General features: G+C 38.0%; 1 protein-coding gene across 21 annotated transcripts in view; it reads right to left on the bottom strand.

Annotated features, from left to right (window-relative positions):
- The window catches only part of GPHN (gephyrin), a 285,353-nt gene that overhangs the window by 182,420 nt on the left and 87,327 nt on the right, over positions 1–15,606 (bottom strand). For all 21 annotated transcript variants that reach the window (XM_050334967.1, XM_050334971.1, XM_050334970.1 and 18 more), the window contains exon 2: positions 14,565–14,643. In XM_050334967.1, the coding sequence (XP_050190924.1) occupies positions 14,565–14,643 (79 nt within the window). The remainder of the gene's footprint in view (positions 1–14,564; positions 14,644–15,606) is intronic.

Raw genomic sequence — 15,606 nt, 5'->3', positions numbered from 1 at the left:
ATGAACCAGTCTGTCATGCACAAGAGTGTTGCTTCATCCTCTCACATGCAGAACGGTCCTTGGAAAGCTATCTGCCTAAGGTTCATGGCAAGCAGTATTCCTTCTTAATCCAGGAAGAAGCAGTAAAAAAAAAAATTCAAATTAACTGTATTTCTTTGCATTTTTTCTAGCAAATTCCTGTTTTCATAAGGGATTCAATGCTAAAAGTTTCTGAAAAAATGCATTTTAAAGTAAATTGCACTCAAAGAATACTGACTGAATACGGTACACTTAACTTTCTTATACATTTACAATACTTCATTGTAACTATACTTATAAGGTCAGTTCTGAAAGTAAAGATTTAGATGGATTTTGGGTAGAGGTATTTATTGTAGTTTGGTGGAAAGCAAATTTTGCAATTGCTTATACACACAAAACCAAGGTGGCCCACCAGTAGATAGGGAGGACTGGATGAGCATCATCCCATAAGGGATGAACATTTTTTGCTTTCTCTTGCTTATTCTGTGTAAAAACAGACCTTAGAATTTTAATATTTCAAGATTATTGAAAACTCAAATACCTTTTTCTTTTTTTAATGGTTCACACTCTACAACAGAAACCTGAAACACAACAGGATGACACTCCTGAAGCCTCTGATTTTCCCCTGAAATTCATGCAAGTTTAGATGAAGATGAGGTTCTAAACTGTATGGAAGTGTTATGATAAATTGAATCAAAACTTGTCCAAATCTTGTTGCCTAACTTTCACAGCATTGTAAATACAGTAGAGTAGGCACAATACAGAGTTTCCTGAACAAAATGCAGACAATATGGGTACAGCTAGAGCTGCAGGCACAAAACAGACACAACAGCTGCTCATGGTACCATACACTGTTTCTCGGTCCTGAATCTGGTAGCCATTCTAGAACTACAGAGCCAAATATCTCTCAGTCATATTGTCCTGTATTCTCTTTTATGTGAAAAGGAAAACAAATTTACATATTAATGTATTTGCTGGATTATCCATAATCTATATAGTAAATGACTCTGTTAGAAAGATGGAGTTTTTTTATCTTAGCAGAAAAAAAAAAAGAAAGAATCAATTAAAATTATCTTTCAAGTACATTTGCATCTTTTGGTGCACCTTTTGGAAAAATGGAACACAATAGACTAAAATTCCCCACCTCATAAGTTTGGGGGTTTTTTTAAATACAGAAACAAATTAATTTTTTTTTTTAATGGAGAAGACTACACATTCCAGTTTTGCATACCCACAGTCCCCCCACAGCCTACTTTGTTGTTGAACATTTGCCATTGATCATTTCAACATACTATACTGAGTTATAGAGCATATTAGTTGTGCAGAATGCTTGTGACAATGAGAGAAAAATACTGAATGAAGATGGGTTGAGGAAGAAACGAGGTCTTAATGTGCATTTTTTAAATAAGTGTTACAGTCAAAATGACACTGCAGAGCAATCAGTATTTTGTAAAACAATCACCATCTGAAAATGACACCAATACAAATTTCAAAAGGAAGCACTGTATATCCAACAAAAAATACAGACAAGATAAATTCTTGTATCTGAAATTAAATAACAAATAAAAATAGAATTTCATTAGAGTAACAATTTTTATTATAATACAATGAAGGGGATGAAACTGGAGGTAAGACGAGAGATGCTGTAGCTAAAGAAAAAGTAAAAAGTTTAAACCAGAATTAGTAAAGGGAAGCATTTGCTGTTGTAGTATAAACGTGTTTCTTCAACATAACTATCTGTGGAAAATCATAAGATAATTTTTGAACCCTTAATATCTCAGTTTGAAATTCAATTCTGTCATCATCCATAGAAAATATACTTAAGTCTTGGTTATGTTCTTGTGATGTTTATACATTAGCATGGATAATGGGAAAAAGTGAAGAATCCACGGTAAAATTCAAATTACAGTGCAAGAGGATGGGAAAAGTGTACATGAAAACAACACAAGAATTACTGTGGGATAACTACACTTTTGTCTTAAGCCATCATCTGTATAGATATCTGCTGTAAAGTGCAAAAAAGTGATTATAAAAGTCTCCCAGAACAAGTTATGGTAGGACAATTCTAATAAATAAAGCAAACTAGAATTTAGGTGCAGTCAATAGGGTTGCATAAAAGCATAAAAACATCTGCTTACAGCAATTTTCTGTATCTCAGTGTCAGAAGAATTCCTAAGAATGCGGTAAATGCTTCCTTTACATCTCTGTTCTATTACAATATTTCAGTAGCAGATTATCCAATTTCCCTGCTAACTTAACCTATACTGCAAATAAGTACACAAATTTCATAGAACCCTTCTCTTAATAAGGCACTCCCAAGTATTTATACCTTTGACAAAATGTAGCCTCTCCTACAAAGACAATCACATCCAGAGTTCAGCTCACAATTGATTTTCAGAGCATTTCAGAAGAGCATTTTGTAATTTTAATAGTGAGATTAGAGGAGAGGGGTTTTCTAATGTGCAATAAATTATCCAAATCTATTTGTTGAGAGGCTTTTATCCCTCCAATACTGGGAGTTCCAAACTTAAGTTTACCATGTCAGGGAAGCCCACTATACTTTGAAAGACAAGTTAGTTCACCCAATTAAAAAACTTCGAGTTTGCAGCTGCTCTACTACTTATGAAAGTACTATTTATAAAAGAAGTATATAAAAACTGCCATAACAGCTCAGTCTAAATGTGCACACAACTCAGTAGGATTTTTCTGGTGCTCAGAAACAAACGCTTAGGGAATAAACAGATGACACAGAACATGATTTGTTTCCTGTTACACACTTACTACCTCTTGCCATCCTCAGTTCAGGAGCTTTGTTTACCTAGATGCTGCATGCAGATCATCAGCTTCAATGGCCTAGTAGGTCCATCAGTCTAATTCCTTTTTTTGTATCTATGATTTATACTCCAGACTGCCATATGATGTTACATAAATTATAAAATATTCAGTTCTGCTACACTTGAACAAGTATGTACTTTTATTAATTTTAAACCTGCTGCTTGATTTTTTTTCCTGTCACAATTTCTCATCTGTGAAAAAACCAGTGAATAACTGCCTCCAACCTTTTTCTTTAATGCTATTCATTCTGTATATCTCCACCATACATTGTTTCTTGGTTAAAGTGAAAAATGCTAGTCTATTTATTTTTCCTTTGTGTGGAAGCTGTTCCAAATCTCTGCTTAATCTTATCATCCATACCATACCCCTATTAGAAGTTAATACAGGAGTCAAGATGTAAGCACAACTGAGGTTTATATAGTCATATAAATAGGTCTTCTGTTTTATTCTTGATTTTTAGTAAGTCCTTATCTCTTATTTTCTTTTCTGAATATGCAGAAACACACTTAATACACTGTTGAGTATTAAGAGAATCTTTTCAGAGAATTATCTGAGCCACTGCAGGTTAAGCTAAGCTAAGCACTGGACCATCTCTCTCCTGTAGATACACATATTTTTCTTTCCAGTTATCACATGCTATGAGAAGACAGCCCCTTTAAATACCCAGAAAAGATTGGAACAGAAACAGAAACAAAGACTAGAGTTAGAAATAATAAGGTCAGGTGAAACATCAGGGTAGTTGAGATTTGGATGATGCTTAGAGGTGGCAAAATGGGCCTATAAGAGGCTGTTTGAGTTCTGGGAGTCACAGATCCTCAGAGAGCAGAAAGTTGATGAAAATAACAAATGCAATGAAAAGACCCCTCCAAAAAAGCCTGAAATCAGAAGATCAAGTAAGGTAAGATAAGGTATGACTAGAGAGTGCTACTACAAGCTGTAGTGAATTTGAGTTGGATGAGAAGACAAACTGTAAAGACAGAGAGATGTACAAAACAATCCCTCAAGGAAGTCCCTAGAGTTACACATGAAGCTTTTAAAAATAATTAGGACTGTGATTTTAAAAAACAGAACACTGACCAGTAAGCTGGGGTACTACGCTATTAAATTCCAAAGCAAATGATGGGCTGTAAAATTATATTCAATCAAATGAACACTTTACATTCTACTCCAATCTATTCATATTAATTATTAGTGCAAATGATTACAGAAAAAAGTCTTCTGGTACTTGATTCTGAGACTGTGACTGTACTTGGTACATAACTCAAGTTTTCCTACTTCTTCTCTACAAGTCATTTTGGCCTGATCCTGAAGATACTCAAGACACACAGAAGCTTTGTCTATATTCCTTCCAAATGCAAAAGGAAAACCAGCACAACTGTAGTATTACTCATATGTGTACTATGTCTGGATGGGATGGAGTTGACTTTCTTCACAGCAGCTGATATGTTGCAGTGTTTTGGATCTGTGATTGAACAGTGTTGACTACACACGTCAATATTTTAACTACGGCTAAACAGTGCTTGTACAGCATCAAGGCCTCTCCTTTCGCAGCTCTGCCACCCCAGCAATGGGGTATTAAGACAACAGGATTTAAAAATTACAACTTGAAAAATAAAAAAATGGCATGAATTCTAAATCACAAGCAGAGTGGACAGTTTTAAAATACAGATTTAAAACACACACAGAAACAACTTTTAATCAGTTTTGTGAAACTGTCTAGATAGAAACTTGTTCAAGATTTCTGAACCTGTGTCCTATGTATTTCTTTTGAGACTTCAGAGAACAAGTACAGTGAAACAAAGCAAAAAGAGCATAGCTTTCCTTTAGAACCTTTAAAAATTATTTTCTAAATACTTCTAAAAATAACAAACTTTAACTCTGAACATGAAGGATCTAGTAACCCTATAACCCCTATAACTATGATGAAGTTTCTTATTTCAAACATCATATCCATTTACAGTTGCTAGTTCCAACACAAGCCAGAGAAAACAAAAAACTTCTTAAGAAAGCCCCTTAAGAGACAGAATTTCACATGTACTAAATTTAAAACTTCATAATAACAAGGAGAATCCCTAGTTACAGATCCCATAAGTACAGAAAGTCCCTAAACACATTTAGATAGAGGTCTCTTGTTAACAAGCTTCCAGCAGTACATCCCTGCATCACAGAGAAGTACAAGAACTAATTCATGAACTAGTACTAGAACTGAAAAGCCAGATGGAACACCCAAGTTCAGTTGCCATGCAAACGAACAACCTTTTCCCCTCAGCATCACATACCAGCCCAGACACAGCACTGGGGCTGCACAGTCTCTGGTTCTAGAACAACTTTTTCATTTGTTGCTTGATTAGCTCAAAAATTCCTTAATTGCAAGCTACCACAGGGCATTTGTGAGAGCAAAAGGAAGAAAACGCCTTCTAAGAATTTGAAAACTGTATGATGACAGAAGACATGATTATTCTAAATGTCAGTAGATAAAGCTGACACAGAGCTTTAAAGAGGTTACAGGAGACTGCTTTGGGCCAGGAGGTAAAAGTTATTAGAGTTGAAAGTTACTAAGTGCTTAAGGAAGACATTTTCTTATGTTATGCTTTGCCACTGTCTGCTCATAAGGGTTTGCTTCAGACAGAGGAAGTTGGTCCTAGGGGTTTATGAGTCATTAAGCCTAAACAGCCAAAGGACACATGCAATATTAGTAATTTTTGCTATAAACTGCTAAGGAATCTTGTAGGTTGAGAAAATTATTTATTTGAAGTGCAAGTAACAGAGAAAACATTTAGGGACTTGTTCATATGACTAGAGATTAAAATTATTTGGCAAATGAAATGGAGAAATATCACCTCAGTGATACATTTAATGTAGGCAGGTTGGACTATGGAGAAGCCAGGCAGGGAAACTGGCCTGAGAAGAAACCTTGGCCACTTAAGCATGTTTTAATTGTCTTGAAGGGGGGGGGGGAAATACGATTTTTTCAGGCACATGCAAACTCCACTTGCAGTTGAAGCAGATAAAGGCTTGTCTCACTCAATCCCCCAGATCAATGAGAAACCATCAGGTTAGCATGAAGCCAACTCTATATATATCAACTTTAAGAAGTGCTTATTAGATTAGACTCATCATCATAACTACCTTTAGGTAAGTATCAGACCTTTGGAAGTTTGTCAAGTACAACTTTTTCATTAGATGCAATACTTAAAATAGGCAGCACTTCTGTAATGCTCAGCATTGCTCCTCTGCATAAAAGAATACTCTGAGCTAGCAGAGACAGTCCTCCAGTCCCCCTAAAAAAGATAACCTGATAAAATCACTTCATGCTTACAGATGAGTTCAAGAGACAAGAGAAGCAGACAAGTATTTTTGTAAGCCAGGCCTATTAGGGAAAACATGTGCTAATGGACAAACAACTGAGCATGAACTCCCTTTAGAACACTGCTGCAAAAGAAGATAACAGCAGATACAGTTACAGCAGAAATGTTTCCTCTCTATGCAGTGTTACTGACACCAGTAGTTAAATAAAAGAAAAAGGTTTGGCATTCATATATTATAACAGGCACTGTAAAACTAGAAAGGCTGCACAGAGAGGAGAGGGAAAGAACTGGTATCATCACAATGTTGGATTTGTAACCCTCAGCGAGACAGAATATGCTACTAATTTTCAAACAATGAGCAAAACACGGAAAGTATAAACTCCAATACTTCCAGTTATGCTCAAAAAGTGATATACAGGCTCCTCCATGTGAAGACAGAAACTGAAATGTTACATCCACAGACTTACTAGTGTGTTTATCAAGTCTTTAATCACAGAATGGGTCAGGTTCAAAGGGACCACAGTGGATCATCTTAAGAGCACATTGCACAGGATTGCATCCAAATGATTCTTGAATATCTCCAGTGAGGGAGACTCCACAACCTCTCTGGGCAATCTGTTCCAGTGCTCAGTTACACAGTGCTCAGTGGAAAGAAGCTCCTCCTCATGTTCAGGAGAACTCCTTGTGCATCAGTTTCTGTCTGTTGCCTCTTATCCTATTGCTTAACACCAGTGAGAAGAGCCTGGATCCATCCTCTTGACACCCTCCCTTCAGATACTTCCAGATACTGATGAGATCCCTTCTCAGTTGTCTCTTCTAAAGGCTGAATAGGTCCAGCTCCTTCAGCCTTACCTTGTAAGATAGATGTTCCATTCCAGTGACTTCATCATCTTTGTTGCTCTCCACTGGACCCAGTCCAGGAGCTCCAAGTCTCTCTTGCATTGAGAAGCCCAGAACTGGACACAGCTCTCCAGAGGTAGCCTCACCAGGGCTGAGTAGAGAGGCAGGATCACCTCCTTGACCTGCTGGTCATGCTCCTCTTGATGCACCCCAGGATACCACTGGCCTTCTTGGCCACAAGGACACACTGCTGGCTCATGAAGGAGCTTGTTGTCCACCAACACCCCCTGGTCCTTCTCTGCAGAGTTGCTTTCCAGCAGGTTGGTCCCCAGCCTGTACTGGTGCCCAGGGTTATTCTTCCCCAGGTGCAGGACATGCACTTATCTCTGTTGAACTTCAGGCAGTTCTTCTCTGCCCATCTCTCCAACCTGTCAAGGTCCTTCTGAAGGGCTGCACAGCACCCTAGGCTATTGGCCACTCCTCTCAGCTTTGTCATCAGTGAACCTGCTGAGGAGACTTCTGCCCCTTCATCTAAGTCACTGATCAATTAAGGTAAAGAATTCTGAGCCCAGTATTGAATCCTGGGAGACAACATTAATGGCAGGCCTTCAACTAAATCCTGTTCCACTGATTATGACCCTCTGAGATCTGTCATTCAGCCAGTTCTCAATCCACCTCATTGTACGTTCATACAGTCCAGACTTTCTGAGTTTGCCTACAAGGATGTTGTGAGAGACAGTGTTGAAAGCCTTGCTGAACCTGAGGCAGACAATATCCACTGCTCTTCCCTCACCCATCCAGGTAGTCATTTCATCCTACAGTATAGGTTGTGCACTCAGTAAGCTAAAAAAAAAAAATAAATAAATCAGCGCTCCTCAAGAATTCCTTCATCTTCAGTCCTTAAGTAACAAATTCTAAAAGTGTCATAACTGTTTCCCAGAGAATTACCCAGCTCCTCCTCCTAAGTCTGTAAAATACAACCACGCATTTTTAACACAGACCTATTAACATTTTAGTTGTCTTTGTAATACAATTCCATAGAGGGTAAATAACATTTTCTTCTCACAATGCTTACAGAAAAAAGCTCTGTATTACACACTTATTAAAACAACTTCCTATTTTCTGTCAGAAGTTACCTGTGCCTTTTAGATTTATCTACTCCTCATAACTGAAGTCACGTATCTGAGGGATACACAAAACACAGTTTAGATGTGATGTGATTTTGCCTAGAAAGAAATTATTCAGAATCTCTCAGATATTAAGTTTTTCTCAAAGAAGACCTGAAAATGTTTCCTAAACAAATGTGTATCAGGGATTACATGGAGCTGTAGCTATTGAATTGCACAGAAGGATTAAAAGCATCCTCCTTTCTGTCTAGACAAGTTATAAACTTTATGTCTATATACAGGCTAGAGATGAAAAGAATATCTTATAAAGTGATGCAAAGAACTAAAATTTTGGAATGTCTACACACAGAACTTCTGCTTGAAGTAGGTGGATGTATATCTAACCTTCTAATGATCTGACAGTTCACTCTTCACAGGTGTATTTAAATAACTTTTTAAAAAAATCAGTAGTAAAGAACCTCGAAAGAGTTTCAGATGATAGCCATGTTGAATTCTATCTAATCCGCTTCACTGCTGAGCACAGATTGGTTATTGAGGGTGGAGACAGGCAGGAAGACAGAGGGTAGCATTCAGTCTGCTCACAAACAAGGGATCAGATGAACTGATCATTATTTTTATCTTTCCTTGAGCACCACCTTAAGAAATTTTGCCTTGATACATAGCTGTAGGAATGGATTTGCCCTATACAGGATGGAAAAGGTCCTGCCAGAGAGGGACTGGTGAAGGAAAAGAAGGAAACAGCTCAAATATTATAGAAACAGAAGTTTTTAATGTTGTTTAAACAGATCTTAAGATGGTTTCTCTGTATTTTTCAAAGTCACTGTCTCCTTCCCGACACCCCCCTGTGAAGGACCCTTATGCAGGAATGTCCTGGGAAGATATCCTGAGGTCTTCCCATTGGCTTTTGTTCACCTCTTTCTATTGGCTGTTAACTCTTTACCTGATCGGGTTTTTCTGTGGTACCTTGACCTTGTAATTGGTCCCTTTCCAATCCCCCTGAAACCCATATAAACCCCCATCCCCAAATAAACTTCCTCTTTCATCCTTCCCTCAGCCGTGGTCCTGTGTGTCCTTACGGGCTCATAGAGCCACATGCTCGAGGGGCAGTTGGGAGAGCATTACACCTCCAGAGAATGGTTTAACCCCCAAGACCTGAAGGTGCCCCCTCTCCAAATCAGCCATCGTACTTAGCCTCAAAGATTTCCAAATGAAAGCATCTTAAGCTAGCATTTTACTTCAGCTGCATATAGTCTGAACAACATCTGTGCCATGATCTAAGAACCAAACCACCAGCCTAGTTCCTCCTATGACAATTCATGGAAAAACACCTATAGTCTTCTCATGGAGATCAATCTCCTCTGTAGAATGCAACATTTTTTATATCTTCTACATGTTACTGGAATGGTAGACAGGGTTGAAGCTGGAGCCTCAATAGGATTATAGCAAATAATAGGATTTGAATATTCATAACCACATTAACGTTACCTTTATAGGAATACAAGTAAATTCCATCTGGTTTTTGGTCATATTCATCACATGGATGCCAAACCAGAATGCATATATTTTCAAAGAAGAAAAGGAAAGAGAAAAAAAGGAGAGAGAAAATAAGAAAAAAAGGTTTGCCCTGTCATCTCTCTTCACTTACACAGTGAAACATCTAGGCAGGATCAAATATGTAGACTGTAATCTGCAGAGCTCTCCCAGACATTCTTAGATATAGATTCCAGTTTCTTCACTACACTGACATTTAGAATATTTTCAAACTATCCAGTCAATCTTGTCTGCCATAAATTGAATCAATTCTTTCTCATCAGTCAAAAAGAACAAACCCCTTCATCTGTTTTATACTGTAGACGACTTGTACTTCCCCTCTCTTCTGCTCCTGTTTCCTAAATTAATTAACACCTGTCATGCATTGCACTTTCTAACTGCTTTCTCCTCTTGCTGTTCTCCTACACACCTCTGGGTCTTTAAGTTTTGTGTCACACTGCAATGTAGCAAACACATCACTGGGTTCTGGAGAACCTGAGGTAGTTGAAGACATCCCTGCTCACTGCAGAAGGGTTGGACTAGAGGACCTTTAAAGGACCTTTCCCAATCTAACTATTCTATGATTAGCTGAAATGAATACAGAACAACACTTAACTCACAAACCATCTTTACAGCTGAACCTCCAATCAACTTTTCACAGAAATTAAATTTTTCTGTAATTAACCACAAAATGAAATTTAATTTTGAAGTTGCTGCATATTTCCTTCTCTCACAGTCTATAACTCCTCACTTCAGCTTTATTTGTTATGCTTGGTGTTTTGGGGTTTTTTCCTTAAGCAGCATTTCCATTTTTATTTACAGAGTAAAACACATACAAGTATAGATGATCAAACTTCTGATTTGAGCAGCAGAGCTTTTATTAGTAACGATGAGAGAACTGAAAGCAGATCAAGTTTACAGACAGCTCCATCTGGGAAATCAGCTGGGGAAAAAAGACTACTCTGACAATTAGGCATACTTGATATAAATCAGACATTAATCAAAAAACCCTACAAAGCTATCAATTTTATAAAGTTTCATTTCAATGTAAAGACACACTTTCAGCCCTCCAAAAAAAAGCCTTCTGCAATAACAAGAGAGAAGTTGTCTGTGACAGAGCCAAGAGTGGTAAACAATGGAGAGAGCATTTTGCAGAGAAAACACTAGATTTTTTTAATGTAAATCTAATGTTTGTATCTGATATTAGATTACAAAGAAAAGAGGCAGTTCATCTACACTCAAACAAGCAACAAAGAAATCCTAAACTTTAAATATTAAACTGGTAAGAGGATGAATCAAATGTTATTTTGCTATTTCAGGTATTATTACAGGCAACAATCTTCACAGAACCACAGAATATGCTGAGTTAGAAGGGACCCACAAGGATCATTGAATCCAACCTTTAGCTCTGCACAGGCCCATCCCCAAGAGTCACACCATGTGCCTGAGTGTACCATCCAAATGTTTCTTGAACTCTGTCAAGCTTGGTGCTGTGACCACTTCCCTGGGGAGCCTGTTCCAGTGCCCAACCACCCTCTGTCTAATATCCAACTCAAACCTCCTGACACAACTTCAGACCGTTCCCTCAGGTCCTGTCACTGGTCACCACAGAGAAGAGATCACTGCCTGCCCCTCCTCGTTCCTTCACAAGGAAGTTGCAGACTGCAATGAGGTCTCCCCTCAGTCTCCTCCAGGCTGAAGAGACCAAGTGACCTCAGCCACTTCTCCTACGGTTTCCCCTCAAGGCCGTTCCCCACCTTCATTGCCTTCCTTTGGACACTCTGTAAGAGCTTAATATCTTCCTTATATTGTGGTGCCCAAAACTGCACACAATATTCAAGGTGAGGCCACACCAGTGCAGAGCAGACCTGGACAGTCATCCCCCTTGACTAGCTGGTGATGCTTTGTCTGATGCCCCCTCGGACACAGTTGGCCCTCCTGGCTGCCAGGGCACTGCTGACTCATGTTCAACCTGCCGTCAATCAGGACCCCAGGTTCCTTTCTGTGGTACTGCTTTCCAGCATTTCATTCCCTGGTCTGTATACACATCCAGGGTTGCCCCATCCCAGGTGCAGAATCCAGAACTTTCCTGTTGTTGAACTTCATATGGTTGGTGTTTGCCCAGTCCTCTAATTTGCTGAGGTCTCTGTGGGGGCTCCCTGCCTTCAAGGGAGTCAACAGCTCCTCTCAGTTTTGTGTCATCTGCAAACTTGCTTAGTATCCCTTCCAGTCCTGTGTCCAAGCCATTTATAAAGATGTTGGAGAGCACAGACCCTAAGAGGGAGCCCTGTGGAACCCCACTAGTGACAGGTCACCAGTCTGATGTCGCCCCATTCACTATTGCCCTCTGTGTTCAACCCGTGAGCCAATTGCTCACCCAGCTCATGATGTGTTTATCCAACTGTGGTTTGGACAGTTTATCCAGAAGGATCCTGCAAGAGACAGTACCGAAAGCTTTACTGAAATCCAGAAAGATTACGTCAACTGGCATCCCTTGATCAACTAGGTGGGTTACCTTGTCATAGAAGGAAATTAGCTTGGATAAGGAGGACTTTGCTCTCTTGAAGCTGTGCTACCTCTGACTGGCAACTGTGTTGTCTTGCAGGTGTTTTTCAACACCTCCCAGAATAATCTTCTCCATAATTTACTGTGCACTGAAGTAAGACTGACAGGCCTGTAGTTTCCAGGGTTCTCCTTCTTGTCCTTCTTGAAAATCAGGACAACATCCACCCGCTTCCAGTTGACTGAAACCTCTCAAGATTCCCAAGACTGCTCAAAAATCATCAAGAGAGGTTTTGCAATGACATCAGCAGATCTTTGAGGATTCTGAGATGAATCCCATCAGGCTGCAGAGATTTGTAAGGATCCAGTTGGAGCAGCAGATCCTGCACAATTTCAGGTTCGACTGAGAGTTGATCATTCTCACAGTCATGGTCCTCCAGCTCAGGGCACTGAGACCCCCTTGGTCCTTCATCCGTATTGAACACAGAGGCAAAGAAAATATAAAACACCTCTGCCTTGTCTCTGTCCCTGTTTGTGAGGTGACCATCCTCATCCTGTAATGGGCTGATGATATTTCTATACTGCCTATTGCCATTAATATATTTGAAAAAACTCTTTTTGTTGTTCCTCACATTTCTGGCAACTTCAACTCCAGCTGAGCTTTGGCCACATGAATTTTCTCCCTACAGCAGCAAGCAGAATCTCTGCATTTCCATGTCAAGAAATACTCTTGAGATTTTAATTAACCTTTGTTCTTATTTCAAAAAAAGGTTAAAACATCTCTTTGGCTGGCACTCTCATGCTTCATCCCCATGCTGTCCTTTGTATAACAAAGAATTCAGACCTCATGGGACCTCAAGAGTCACCTACAAAAGGCAAGATTGTTTTTCTCCATTTCGGAGATTCACTCACACTATTACACATTTTGCAAGAACTCTTAAGAGACACTCAGTCATAAACCTGTAAGAATATCAGTTTGGAAAGACAAACTCAAGCCTATACATTCCTATCATTAGGCAGAAAGGACACTTCTTGCACTAAAATCTGTCATACAACAAAGTATCATAAGCAGTCCTTGAAACCTAAGAGATGTATTGAGACTTACTCCATCTTTCAAAGTGACAAAAATGGCTACATTGCAGTCACTTATGCTTGTTATGCTATAAGCAACAGAAATTATATTAATCTCTTTTGAATGTTACAACAATTTATTACATTATTCAGCATGTAAATTACAGTCAAAAAAGAAAACGAGATTTCATCATTTTTGGTAGACAGTAAGGAAAATGATCATATTACAATGAAGGCAATCCAACTTTTCTGAAAATAAACTCTAGAGGTGCAAACCCAAAACTATAAGCATACCTGCAGCTCCAAAAAACATACAATCCAAAAAAAAAAAAAAAAAAAAAAGAAAAAAACCAACAAGAAAACCAACCAATAAACAACAACAGAAATCTCACACTGTCAACAAATTTACTTGTAGCAACATGACAAAACAAATTATCTATCTACTTTATTTCTAAAAATCCCATGTAACTGAAAAAGATGTCAAATACACCTTATTTTTCACTACTTCTCAATCAATACTGAAAAATCTGCTCTGTCAGTATCAAGTACCATCACATAAGAACCCATTGTGGAATGCACTATCATTCATTTTAAAAATATGTGATTTGTTTCCCTTCTTTCCCTTCTCTTATAACAAGTGGTACACTCACACTAGCAAGAGTATTTTCAGCTAATACTGAAGTTAACTGAAGAGAAAAAAAATGCAACAAAAAAAAACCCAACCAAGCACAAAACCAAACCACAAAGAAGGTCTGCTACAATTTCAAGTATGGCTCAGAGTTCATGAGATTGGATTTTATTTTAAAGAAAGATACAACACTGATAAAGACCAATAATCTTTCCATGAAGTAAAATTTAGATCATCTGTTCATATACTTGAATTAAAACAGGTAGTAGAGGAAGAAATAAAAATCAGCTTTATGAAATCAGATAAAAAGAAAACAGATTCTACATGTTAAGATAACTGACAATAACACAGTTACCCAGTAATCTCCTAATTTATATGCAGTTTCTCCTTAGAAAAAGAGGGGCAACAATATGCATACAACTCCTCCATAGAAATACCAGCATGCACCATCTGCTATCTCTGCTGACTTTTTCACCCTTTACCATATGTGGTATCTGCATGTTAGTTCATAAACAGAATTACATTAAAAACAAGATGGTACTAATAATATTTGCCTGTGTTGAAGACTAACAACTTGGCAAGCATATTACCACTAAAGCACTATGTGTACTTCATCATACTACTTCTTTATATAATTACAAAACTACTCACGAGGATATCAGGAAGAAGCTTTTCTTTGCTTAGCAATAAGAGCCAGATACTCACAAAGAAGGGTCTTGGACCAGATCTTTAAGGTTTATCCCACTACGATCCTCGGCAAGGTTCCTGAAGCAACTGTCACTCACTAAAAAAAAAAGAAATAAAATTAAAACAAAAAAACCCTAAAAAAAAACAAGGAAAAAAAAAAGAGGTGGAAATTTAAGAACAGAACACAGTTCTTTCGATTAACTAAAAATTTTTCTTGGTGTTGAGTGGAATTTGAACATTCATATATAAAATCTGATTTTCACTGAGGTCTCACCTAATTCAAAGATAAATCAAATCAATGGAAAATGATAAATACAGTATCACAGCTTAAGCAGAAACAGTTTCAGCTGGTGCCTCTACTACTTGTCCACCTGAGACTACAGGTGGATGCTCCGGTATACACAGATATGCATACACTTAACCGTAGAGTCTTTAGTCATGCACTGGTCACTGTACCTAATCAGAAACAATGAGAGCTGCTATGTATTCAAGTTCATAGTTGTTCATGGGTTAGCAAAAATGTTTAATATGAGCAATAACCAAAACAAGTTAATTAAAATTTTTTCCAACAACTTCATTATTAACTTAAAAAGTGCATGTAATGCAGTTAGTTACTGTAATAATTGAAATTACAGTAAATTTCACAGAAGTTTACAAGAGTATTAGTGTGCTTTCATTTTCTTCATTACTTAAAAAAAGATAAGAAAAAAAGAGATATATTTAAATCTGAAACTTCAAATCTGTTATCATCTCTCAGCACATGTAACCCAATCCTACAAACCATCTCATTCCTCTTTAATAACACCACAGTCAATTTGAGAGGTGGAAAAAAAGTAGTGGCACAAATACTTCTTAAAAAACCCAGCATCAGTTCAGAGGAATTACAGTTATATCTGACTGCAGCAAACTTTCTGAAGGATACAGGGGTTATGATATGGAAAAGTCAGTATAAGGATCAATTTGCCATAACTAGCAAGGTAATTTGTCAGATAAAACAGAAGAGAGTTTACAAAGAAAGGTATTATTGTTCATCTTGCATCACAGAACACAGCCTCATATT

The sequence above is a fragment of the Myiozetetes cayanensis genome, unplaced genomic scaffold (genome assembly GCF_022539395.1).
Source record: "Myiozetetes cayanensis isolate MyiCay16 unplaced genomic scaffold, myiCay2020 scf6-25, whole genome shotgun sequence".
Classification (NCBI taxonomy): Eukaryota; Metazoa; Chordata; class Aves; order Passeriformes; family Tyrannidae; genus Myiozetetes; species Myiozetetes cayanensis.
Note: the sequence above shows the minus strand (reverse complement) of the source record. Positions and strands in the feature narration are given on the sequence as shown.